The sequence below is a fragment of the Chenopodium album genome, chromosome 9 (assembly GCF_948465745.1).
Source record: "Chenopodium album chromosome 9, dcCheAlbu1.1, whole genome shotgun sequence".
In the NCBI taxonomy this organism is placed as follows: Eukaryota; Viridiplantae; Streptophyta; class Magnoliopsida; order Caryophyllales; family Amaranthaceae; genus Chenopodium; species Chenopodium album.
Window position 1 is genome coordinate 38,923,346 of NC_137842.1, and position 12,241 is coordinate 38,935,586.

The 12,241-nt window shown below is 38.1% G+C and overlaps 1 protein-coding gene across 1 annotated transcript; it reads right to left on the minus strand.

Moving 5' to 3' along the window:
• Window positions 1-318: 318 nt before the first annotated feature.
• LOC145557622 (uncharacterized) lies at window positions 319-904 on the minus strand. The gene is made up of 2 exons (XM_081618796.1): window positions 513-904; window positions 319-412 (listed from the first exon to the last, which is right to left on the minus strand). Exons 1-2 carry the CDS (start codon window positions 902-904, stop codon window positions 319-321), a joined length of 486 nt encoding a protein of 161 aa, XP_081474922.1.
• Window positions 905-12,241: the final 11,337 nt, after the last annotated feature.

Sequence of the window (12,241 nt, forward strand, 5' to 3'; positions counted from 1 at the left end):
TCTTAGGGTTGCACTTGGTGTCGCGCGCAAATGAATTAGTTGCGCGCGGCTTATTCTGCAGCAGCACTAAGATTTAACCTAGGCGCTCCTTAATCAATCATTATTAGGGTTTAAGCACGGGTTTAAGCCTAATTATGATCGGGTTTAGTTAATTGGACCTTTGTTTTGGCTTTTTCTTTAATTTGGGCTAGTCTTTTGTGTATTGTGGCTTAACCAGTTATCCATAAGCATTCTTCACTTCAATCTAACACGAAGATGGTTTATTTATCGTCATTGCACTTCCTGTCGGGACAGAAGGCCAAAAGTAGATGTATATAGCTACCACTTCTTATCAAAGGCTTTCTCCAAGTCCATCACTAAAGGATCAACACCATCCTTCAAACAAAGCCCAACCCGACCTTTACCACTAGTCCTAATTGTGTAAGGATAGCAATAACTAGTTTAGAAAGCAAGAAATACGGGTTGCCTCCCGCAAAGCACTGGTTTATCTAGGTCCCGCACGACCTTCTTACCACCATGTAGCTCTATATGGAAGTGGAGTTAGGAGGGTTTCCTTCACATCTCTAACAGTAGCGCCCTCATGATACACCTTTAATCGTTGGCCATTCACCTTGAACTCTTCACCTTTATCATTCACTAGGTCAACTGAACCAAACTTGTTCACCTTAGTGACAGTGAAAGGGCCTGACCACCTAGACATTAGTTTTCCTACAAAAATCTTCAATGTAGAGTTAAAGAGTAGAACCTTGTTGCCTGGTACGAACTCTTTTGGTAGGATCCTCTTGTCGTGCCACTTCTTGGTCTTTTCCTTGTAGATTTGTGCACTATCATACGCCGACAATCTAAACCCATCCATCTCATTAAGTTGGAGAAGTCTTTTCTTACCCGCAACCTTAGAATCCATGTTAAGCTCCTTGATCGCCCAAAAAGCCTTGTATTTGTAGACACCCATTTGTGTCTCCCCAAAACCAGACCCAGTGATGAGTACCTTTTACATCGAATTGTAATCGAATGAAGTGAAAGTGTGGAAAGTCTAGTGTTGCGGATAGTTTTAATTTCTCTTCTTTTCTCTCTATTTTTGAAAACCTATTTGAAGAAAACAGCCAATCCAGTTTGGTTGGTCCATGATATGGGTCCAATAGTAGTGTATTTGGATAGGGCTTGAAAAGAGCTTTCCAACGATATATTATAAGCCCGATTCCAATGAATATTGAAGATGTTATGGCCAAATTACTGAACTGGGCCTGGTTTGAGCCTTATATGCGGCCCAATGATCTTGAGGAGGGCCTAATATGGATTTATCATTCCTAATGCAATTAGGAATGGTTTTAGTCTTCTAAATTCTTCTAGAAGGTTCTTTTCATTCCTAATTTAATTAGCTTTGGTAAATTGACTTTTGTTGACTTTTTAGAATTTTAATCAGAATAAAATAATGTTTTTGAGGAAAATACGATTTTATCCTCCTGTACAGCAATTTCTATCTGATTTTAGAAAACGCGTCAATAATTAAGTTAGCGCCAAACGCCAGCATTAGCGCCTGACGCTATGCTTGGCGCATGGCGCTAGCGTTAGCGCCTGGCGTTAATGTCAGCGTCTGGCGCTAACCTCGTTTTTGCACGTCAGAACTCTGTTTCGATTTTTTTTATCTTTTTCGATGACTTTCTCTATAAATAACCTTCTAAACAATCTGTTTTCATTCACCAACTCTCATCAAGAAATTCTTGATTACTCTCTCTCTCTCTCTTTCTCTCTCGCTCTCTCTCTCTCTCTCTCTCTCTCTCTCTCTTCTAAACTAGCCTTTTCTCAAAAGACAATATTCTGCATTCAAAAGACCTAGATACACCTAGCCATATTCTAAGTTGCCTTCGCCCTAGACGTGAAAGGTTCTAATTTCTTAGGGTTTGGTCCCAAATCTCTCTTTCAATCATTTAATTGTTTGTTTTATTATTTTCCTTGAAGTTACTAATGTGTGTATTTTGTTATTAGAAATAGGTACGAGGCATCCAAGTAATTTTTTTAATGGTTTTTATTGATGTTATTATGTAGTAATCATGCTTAGGTTGTTATTATGATTCCTAGTATCATGTCTAGGGTAACTTTAATATCAAGTATGATTAAAAGTATGATGCCTTTTATTTTATTCCTAATATTTATGATTGTTAGTATCATGTTATGGTTAAATATATGATTTTTATTGCTTAGTGACATGCTAGGGTTTGTTATTAATCTTGTTAGTATCATGCCTAGGATCTTGCTATTATTATGCTTTAATATGATTATTTTAATTATTATGATTGTTATTATGATTATAATTATGGTTATTATAATTATTGTTATAATAATTATTATTATTATTATTTATGTTGCTTATTATTATTATGTTGCTTGATATTTATTGTTATTGCTTGATCACACCTTTTATGCAGTTTAAAGAGAATTGGTACTTGTAATCACGCTTAATAAGATGATTAATAATCTTGTTAGGGTTAATTTGATTATAATTCAAGTGATCGCCAATAATAGTTTTATTTGTGCATTAAATTCAACCAACATAGATAAACAGGTTTAGGGTTAATCCTATTGATTGCATGTTAGTCAGAATGCGCACATGAATACGATCAGAATAAAGTAGAGGCCTATTATTAGGGCAGGTTCAATCTCTTTTAGGTTGGATTTGTACCCTCATCCCCGAACTACCAGTCATGGTTCCAGACCTATTAGATTTGACGATCTCCTGGATCGTTAAGGGGTGTAACCTTCACCCTGTGAACGGTTTACAAGTTCCTAAAACTTGTTGGCGACTCTTTTCCTCTATCTTCTTTCCCTTTGGACGCCACCGTACTTTACTGTATGATAACAGTGGGGTTCAAGCTAGGGGTAACGCTTGAAATATTCCCTACAGTATTCCAACTCCACAGGAAGATGACATGCCATACCATATACTAGTCTATAAGGAGAAGTACCAATTGGTGTCTTAAATGCGGTTCGATACGCCCAAAGTGTGTCATCTAGCTTCATACTCCAATTTTTTTTTTGACTTGGCCACTACCTTCTCTAGAATAGCCTTGATTTCCCTATTGAAGACCTTAACTAGACCACTAGTTTAAGGGTGGTAACTAAGTCCGGTTCTATGATAAACTCCACACTTCTTTAGGAGGTTGTCCAATTGTCTTTCATGGAAGCGAGTACCTTTATCACTAATGATAGCTCGTGGGACACCAAACTTTGGAAATATGGTCTTCTTGAAGAGCTTAATGACTACCTTGGCATCATTTGTTGGTGAAGCTATGGCCTCGACCCACTTGGACACATAGTCAACGGCTACAAGTATGTAGCAATTCTCATTGAAAGATGGGAACGGTCCCATATAGTCAATCGCCAAAACATCAAATACTTCTACCTCAAGAATCCCAGTTTGGGGCATCTCATGCCGCTATGAGATGTTGCCAGTCCTCTGGCAAGAGTCACAAGCCTGCACAAAAGTGTTAGCATCCTTAAAAATTGTGGGCTAGTAAAAACCCGACACATTAATCTTTTCCACCGTTTTGGTGGGGCCATGATGTCCTCCATAAGGTGAGGTGTGATAACTAGTAAGTATGTTGTGAACTTCCCATTCGGGAAATCACCTGCGAAATAATCCATCTGCACACTCACGAAACAAAAAAGGATCATCCCAAAAATAATGTTTAACACCAGAAAGGAATTTATTTTTCTGTTGGTAGGACAAGTCAGGAGGTAGAGTACCACCCACTAAATAGTTAGCAAAATTGGCATACCAAGGGTGTTGCTCTACAACTGCATACAGGTTGTCATCAGGGAAAGAATCATCTATAAGAAGAGAATCCTTACCCTCATCATACCTGATACGTGACAAGTGGTCTACCACCATATTCTCTGCACCCTTTTTGTCCTTTATCTCAATATTAAAATCCTGGAGCAAGAGAACCCAACGGAGTAGCCGAGGCTTTGATTCCTCCTTGGCTATCTGATAGGCCGTCGTCGAGCCTACCAAAGATAAAGTCCTATCTTGGTCTCACTAGCTAATAGCAAGGGTAAGAAAGGGTCGAACTCAAGAGAGGCGTTGAATCAACCACCGAGATACTACCGTTTAAACAAGCTAAATGAAGTCGAAATTGGTTTGGTTTTATGTAGCATGTACTAATTCAAATCAACTAATACTAAGGGGTGATTAACAATAATTAAAGAGTTCTAGGGCTTGGGATATACCACTCAATTTCGTCACAAATCACAAATAGCATGTAGCAAACAATGATAAATTAAGGGGAAAATATAAGGGAAGCCATCTAAAGCACCCAACTACTCTCTCAAGCTAGAGGGATTACTTGAATCATGAATACAACCTACTCTCGTGGTTACAAAGCATAAAGCAAGTGTTAAAGCATAATCACGATGACGAAAACATTCCCTTGACAGGAAATTCCTATTCTCATGGCATTTCAAGTCAATTAAGCATAAGAGAGCTAACTCAAGTTCATCTCTCGATCCTTCGTTGAGAAAGCTTAGATAATAGTTCTAGCAATGGCCATATACAAGAACTAAGCAATTAAACCACTTAAGCTCAACTAATTAACACCCAACAATTACCAAACCAACACATGCAACAAGTAATTAGTGACTACATTGAGGGTTTTACCCAAACCCTAGAAAATTAGACTACTCACAATCCATGGAGATTAAAGCAATTAGGGGTTTCAAGTAACTCATGAACAAGAATTAACTAAAGATTAAGCTAAATAATAATCTAAGCATACTAAAATTATGCAAGAAAATTAACAATCAAAGCAATTAAAATGGAAGAGAAGAGTGAGAAAAAATATTACTAGAAGCTTGAACTTGAAAATCAATGGTGGAACTTGTCTTCTACAATGATTGAGAATGAAATTTCCAAGCTAATAATTATAATCTAACTAATGATTTGAGAATATTTTTGTTTCTACAATTGCAAACTAAGAGGAAGCACTACAAACTTGGATGTCGTACAAATGAGCTCAAGGGGACCCCCAAATAAAAAAGACGGAGAAAACAAGAGTCGGGCACGGCTACAGGTCAACACGGACGTGCTGAGGTTGGCACGGACGTGCAGACATACCTGCACGGACGTGCCGAGGTAGGCACAGACCCTTTGAAAGCAGAGAGGCAGAATGTACTATTTTGGCCAGGGCTTCCTGCACGGACGTGCCAAATATGGCACGCACGTGTAGGCCTTGTTCAGTAGAATCAGTTTTGAAACTATTTGGGCTGAGCAAACTTCACGGACGTGCAGGATCAGGCATGGACACGCTGAATATCCTGCACAGACGTGCTGAACTCTGCACAGATGTGCAGGCCTTGAAAATAGTAGGCAGTAACTTCTGGTCGTGGTAGGGCAATCCTGCACGGACGTGCCATACTTTGCACGTCCGTGCAGACTCTCTAAGTCCTTTATCTTTACTTTTCTTCGGTTTCGCTCCATTGTTTCGGCTTCTAACCTCGGTTTATCATCCAAATGCCTCAAATGGTTTTCTTTGAACCTAAAAACTAAACAAAAACACTAACAACCCGTGAAGCAAGAGATACACAAAAGTTGAACAAAAATAGAGTAAAAATGAACCAAAATGCCAATATAACAAGTAAACAGGGTTCGAAATCACTCTAAAATCATATCGAATAACAAGTTATCAAATCCCCCAAGCTAAGCTTTTGCTAGTCCTCGAGCAAAACAAACATGTCAAATCAAGAAGGAAGATTACTTGCTAATGATCAACCAAAGGAGAGATACTTAAAGAGAAAACACAAACACAAATCCGCATAGCAAGAACTATAAACACTTTTAGCACAAGTAAAAAGCAATTTAAACCCCTAAGTCGCCTAAGAGGACGAGTTTTTATCTCGTGAGGGTTTCCCTTGAGCTTAACCCACAACTCACACAAATCATGCCAAAATTGTCATAACACATCATCATCATCAAGGTGATCAATACACATCAAAACCAATGTTTTTATTGCCCAAGTCAACTCATCGGGATATAAATCACAAGCAAGACAAGTGAGTGACTTTCAAGAATTACCGATCATACAAATGTGCACATGAGTTGGGGGTAGAGAGGAGAACTAAGAAAGGTTGCATTAGGATACTTCCTTATAAATTTTACTAGTTCATTAGAACACGTCTAGATATTCCAAAGTTGCAAGAAGCCCTCTTTCGGTTATAAAATCTCAAAATGCAAGTCCACCTCCCAAAATTCACTCCCAAGCCCCTTCAACTACACTCTAACTCGGGAATTTACACAAGAAACACTAAAGTAGATAATGTGTGGGAGGCATCCACAAATTAACCACTAAATTAGAAAAAAGAAAAATTTTGTGAATTTTTAGAGGAGTTTTTTATCTCCTTTTCTTTTTCTATTTTTTTCTTTTCTTTTCTTTTCTTTTTTTTTTTACTACATTCATTGCCCTCGCCTCTTTAAACTGTGAGCGACTCTTTATTTTATTCGAAACATGTGGCTTATTATGCCACTTATTACACAAGATACACATAGAACCGATTCCCTAGTAGAGTTTCATTTTGGGGAGGAGGGGAGACACATCAAGGGCACAATGGACCGATATTTAATTCAAACATATCCTACTTTAGGAAAATTTGATAATATCCTATGCTAGACGTGCAATTGAGCATTCATCGGTTTCCATTTCATATGCTCTAATGCAATCAAGATTAATAAGCCTCTAAATGACCCCAACTCTTGCACACACCCTTCTAAAAGAACTTTTACTCATCACTCAAGAGTCGAGCAAGCAAATCATATAAACATCGTCATTTGAGTCTCATCCAAGGGCTATTTTTTTCATTTTTTTTTTACAAGCAATAGAAAATGAAAAATTACAAAGTTGAGTTAGACTAAGCTAAGCATGACTAGACATCTAAATAAAGAGAGAGGAGAGAAGTATTCACAAATTAAGAGATTTTGATTTAGGGTTTTGGATTTCAAAGGGAGAAAATTTGAATGTTTAGGGGTTTGGATGTTAGGGGAAAGGAACAAACAACATGCAAGGTTGATACCTAAACAAGAACATACAAGAACCAACATATGAACCAAAGAGAAAGATTCCCCCCCATGCTATCATAAACATTCTTCCCAATGTTAAAATAATAAAAGCACGTGAAAGGGGAGGAAAAGAACTAACTCATTGGCTCGGACCTCCTTGGGAGCTTGAGCCCCCAGGGTACCAATGCCGGTAGACATTTTGGAATTCACCCAATTCCGATCGAAGAGCCTCAAAGCTTGTCCTCATATTGTCGTAGGAGGACCTCATGTCTTCATGAGACTTTCTCAAAGTCTCAAACTCGGTGGTCATGCGGGTGAAACCGGCATTCATAAATTGTATCTGCTATTCAAAAGAAAGTGTGGGTTGTCCTCACCCATACTTTGACCTTGGTACCCTTGTTGTTGTTCATTTTGTTGTTGTTGGAAGAATTGTTGTTGCTGGAGTTATTGTTGTTGCTGCTCTTGGTCTTGCTGTTGCTCTACCTCTTGTTGTTGAGGTTGCTCGTGCTCTTCCTCCTCTTCGCCGGGAACCAAGGACGGTCTTTCTCAAAGACCCAATTGCTTTCATCATAAATGAAAGTCCTCTCTGGGTCGGGAAGAAAGGCGTAGGGGCGGCCACTCACGTGCCACAAGTAAGGATGCGGCCCTTCCGCGTCCGCAACCCATCTCATGATCCTAAGCGATTGAATGTCTAGTTGTGTCGGCCTTGGGAAAACATGCTCATCTGCAAAATCAAGATTAAGAGCAGAAGCAATAATAGTGATCATGCCACCTATGGTGATGTTGCCGGACCCAGTGGCAACATCCTCTAGGTGGTCGACTAACAAGGCCCCTACATCTAAGGTCGTACTACCCTCGCTCAAGTGCCATAGGAAGTGAAGCTCCCTAGTGGACACTACACCCAAACTATCACCTCTAGCGAACGTCGTGTTCACTATGGTGCGCTGTAACATCCTAAAGGCGGGGTGGATTATGGTCGTAGCTTTATCGGTCCTAGGGTTGTAGTCGAAAAGGCCGGTGATCTTCCTCCAAAACTCACCCGCACAATAGTTACGGGGGGGCCTATACTTTGGTCCTATGGTGTCGTTAATTGGCCACCCAAAAGCTTGATTCACCCTCCTTCTGTTCAAGTTGTGTTGGGTGTTCATGAGTTGGAAGGTAAGGCGGCGGGGGGAACTATTGTTGTCTCGTTGCACTTGAAGGGTGGAGAGGAATTCAGGTGTCAACCGTTTGTAGGTCGGGGCGCTTAAGTCTAGCCAATTTCCTAGGCCACATCCCTCAAAAAGCATCCTAACATCATCCCTTACCCCTAAAGCCTCGGCAACACTCTCGTCATAGAACTTGGTAGGTCGAACTCTTCTAATACATATTCTAATATAGTTGTTCAAAAAGGTTGGGTCATTGAACACGATTCCCATAGTGTCCACTTGTGGTGGATCAACGGGAGGAGGAGGAGAGGGGTTGCGGTACCTAGCATCCGTGTTTCTAGGTCGGTTTATTCGGCTCATGGTTGGTTTTTATGCAAGGCAATAAGCACACCACAACCAAAAAATCAACACAACAAAACACAAGAGGCACTAGGTCCACTAAGGCAAACAACCAAAGGCTCAATCAATCACCAATGAACACAACAAAATCACCAAGTCAAGCTCTAAGTCACCACCTAAAATCAAGACAAGCAAATCACCAAGCAACTAGGTCCACTTCACTAATGCATTCACTATTATCAAACATCAATTTCATGCACTATTATCGAACAAACTAACACAACAATTGACCTAAACAAGCTTGTTCCTCGTTCACCAAAATCAACTCCTTAATTCCACACTTACAAAATTTCAATGTTCACAACATTCACCAAAAACCATCAAATTCACTAAATCTTCGTAATTATCAACTGTCAAACACTCACAACCAATTCAAACAAACTTTCTCAAGAAATTTTAAGCAAAAATTCAAGAATTTAAATATAAAATTAGTGAAAGGGAGGAACGATTATACAGAGCTTATCGTGGGTGTAAAACCCGTAAATGAACTTTTCTAACATTCCTTATGCTTGCTTGACCATGCTCCAACACCCAATTGCTTCAAATTTTAGCTCACAAGAAAACCCCCAAATTTATTTTTAAGGGTTAGGGTTTTGAAATTTTGGGTATTTTTTTGGGTTTAAAGAAGGAGAATAGAGTAGTAGATTGTAATTTTGTTGAAATGGAGTGAAGATTTTGAGGTAAAATGTTGATTTTTGGTGGGATTTTGAGGGGTTGAGTGAATTTGAGTGAGTTTATGTAGGAGAAGGAAGGAGTTTTAGCGAGAGAAAGAGGGGATTTCGTGAAAGGGGAATGAGTGAATGTGAGAATTTTTTTTTTTAGTTAAAACCGTGCTGCTGACTGCTGAAACTGGGGTGGCACGGACGTGCAACATTTGGCACGGACGTCCAGCCTCAGACAGAAACTTAGATAACTTACTGACTTTTTTGGCACGGACGTGCAGCAATTAGCACAGACGTGATGAGCCACCTTGCACGGACGTGCTTAATTTTGTACGTCCGTGCCAATCTGGAGAAAATTAGTTTGAACTTCCTGATTGCCTCTGACTGCCTCTGCATGGATGTGCGATGTTCTGCACGTCCGTGCAGACCTGTTGCTGAACGTTTTTCCCTTTTTTTTTTTTTGAGAAAAATAATAATAATAAGGCATAATAATATTAATCATTAAATTATTATTACTATCACCATTATTATTATGATTATTACTAAGCCTACTACTTCAAATCCATGAATATTTTTCTTACTACTCTTTTCATCAATACCTACATAAGATATTAAGAGAAAAGTTAGTAATAATAATAAAAATTATGGAAAAGAGATAATAGTATATGAGAGAAAAGGGTTTAGAAACTCGGGTTGCCTCCCGGAAGCGCTCTTTTAACGTCACTAGCTTGACGACATTGCGTGATCAATGAGAGGAAGGAACATCAAACTCATCAAGGTGAACAACCTTGACTTCTTCATGCACAAAACCGTCAAAGTATGGCTTTAGCCTTTGGCCATTCACTTTGAACGGCTTACCATTGTCTTTTGAGATTTCAATAGCACCATATGAAAACACCTTCTTAACAGTAAAAGGTCCATTCCATCTTCACTTGAGCTTACCCAGAAACAACTTCAATCAGGAATTGAATAGTAGGACCTTGTCACCTTCTTTGAACTCCTTTTTGCTAATATGCTTGTCATGCCAAACCTTGGTCTTTTCCTTGTAAATCCGTGCACTCTCATATGCATCCAACCTTAATTCTTCCAAGGCATGAAGGTCAAGCACCTCTGTAGACACCCATTTGTGTCTCCCCAAAACCAAACCCAGTGATGAGTACCTTTCACGTCGAATCATAATCAAATGAAACGAAAGTGTGGAAAGGTCTAGTGTTGCGGAAAGTTTTATTTTCTTTTCTCTTCTCTCTGTTTTTGAAAACTTATTTTAAGAAAACATCCAATCCAGTTTGGTTGGTCCATGATATGGGTCCAATAGTAGTGTAGTTGGATGGGGCTTGCAAAGACCTTTCCAACGATATATTATAGGCCCAATTCCGATGAATATTGAGGAAGTTATGGCCAATTTACCAAACTGGGCCAGGTTTGAGCTTTATGTACGGCCCAATGATCTAGGAGAGGGCCTAATATGATTTTGTTGACTTTTTAGAGTTTTAATCAAAATCAAATAGCATTTTCGAGGAAATTATATTATTTTATCCTCCAGTACGGTAAACTTATCGGATTTTCGAAAACGCGTTGGAATCAAGCTTGGCGTCTGACCCTAGGCCTTGGCGCCTGGAACCAGGCCTGGCGCCTGGCGCTTGCCATTGGCGCCTGGCGCTAGTGCTGGTCCCTGGCGCCAGCTAGCCAAGGTTGGCACCAGCCCTGTTTTCTGAGCGTCAGACTCTGTTTTGTTAATTTATCTTTTTTGGCTGATTTTCTCTATTAATATCGTATAAAAAACTCCGTTTTCATTCACCAATTCTCCTCATTCGCAAGTTTTCATCAACAATCATTAATTCTTTAGCATTCTCTAAATCATTCATCTCTCTTAAAACATTCAATTCTTTCTTTGCTTTTTTCATACAAAATTCCGCATTCACAAGATCTAGAAACACCTAGCCATATTCTAAGTTGCCTTCGCCCTAGACGTGAATGGTTTTAATTTCTGAGGGTTTGGTCCCAAATCTCTCTTTCAATTATTTAATTTGACTGTTTTGTTTATTATTTTCCTTGAAGTTACTAACGTGTGTATTTTGTTATTAGAAAGAGGTACGAAGCATCAAAGTAAGTACTTTAATTGATTTATTGATACTTTAATTCAATTCTTTCTTTGCTTTTTTCATAAAAAATTCCGCATTCACAAGATCTAGAAACACCTAGTCATATTCGAAGTTGCCTTCGCCCTAGACGTGAATGGTTTTAATTTCTGAGGGTTTGGTCCCAAATCTCTCTTTCAATTATTTAATTTGACTGTTTTGTTTATTATTTTCCTTGAAGTTACTAACGTGTGTATTTTGTTATTAGAAAGAGGTACGAAGCATCAAAGTAAGTACTTTAATTGATTTATTGATATTATGATGTAGATATCATGTTTATATTGTTATTATGATATTCCTAGTATCATGTCTAGAGTAATTTTAATATATTAAATATGATTGTTACGATGCTTCTTATGTTCTTCCTAATATTTATGATTGTTAGTATCATGTTAGGGTTAAAGATTTGATTTTTATTGCTTAGTGACATGCTAGGGTTTGTTATTAATCTTGTTAGTATCACGCCTAGGATCTTGCTACTATTATGTTTTAATATTAACATGAACATGATTATGATTATAATTGTTATAATTTATGATGATTATGAATATTATTATTATTATTATTATTATTATTATTATTATTATTATTATTATTATTATTATTATTATTGTGATGATGATTATTTTTATAGTTATTATAATTATAATTATTGTTGTGATATTTATTATTATGTTGCTTGATATTTATTGTTATTGCTTGATCACGCCTTTTATGCATGTTTAAAGGGAATTTATACTTGTAATCACGCTTAATAAGATATTTAATAATCTTGTTAGGTTTAATTTGATTATAATTTCAAGTGATCGCCAATAATAGATTTGTTTGTGCATTAATATTCAACCAACA

Excerpts from the sequence above, each read along its gene's own strand:
- LOC145557622 (XM_081618796.1), bottom strand. The coding sequence starts at position 904 with ATGGATTCTAAGGTTGCGGGTAAGAAAAGACTTCTCCAACTTAATGAG. Across the intron at positions 413-512 it reads CCATATAGAGCTACATGGTG|GACTAGTGGTAAAGGTCGGG; the intron begins GTAAGAAGGTCG and ends TTACACAATTAG.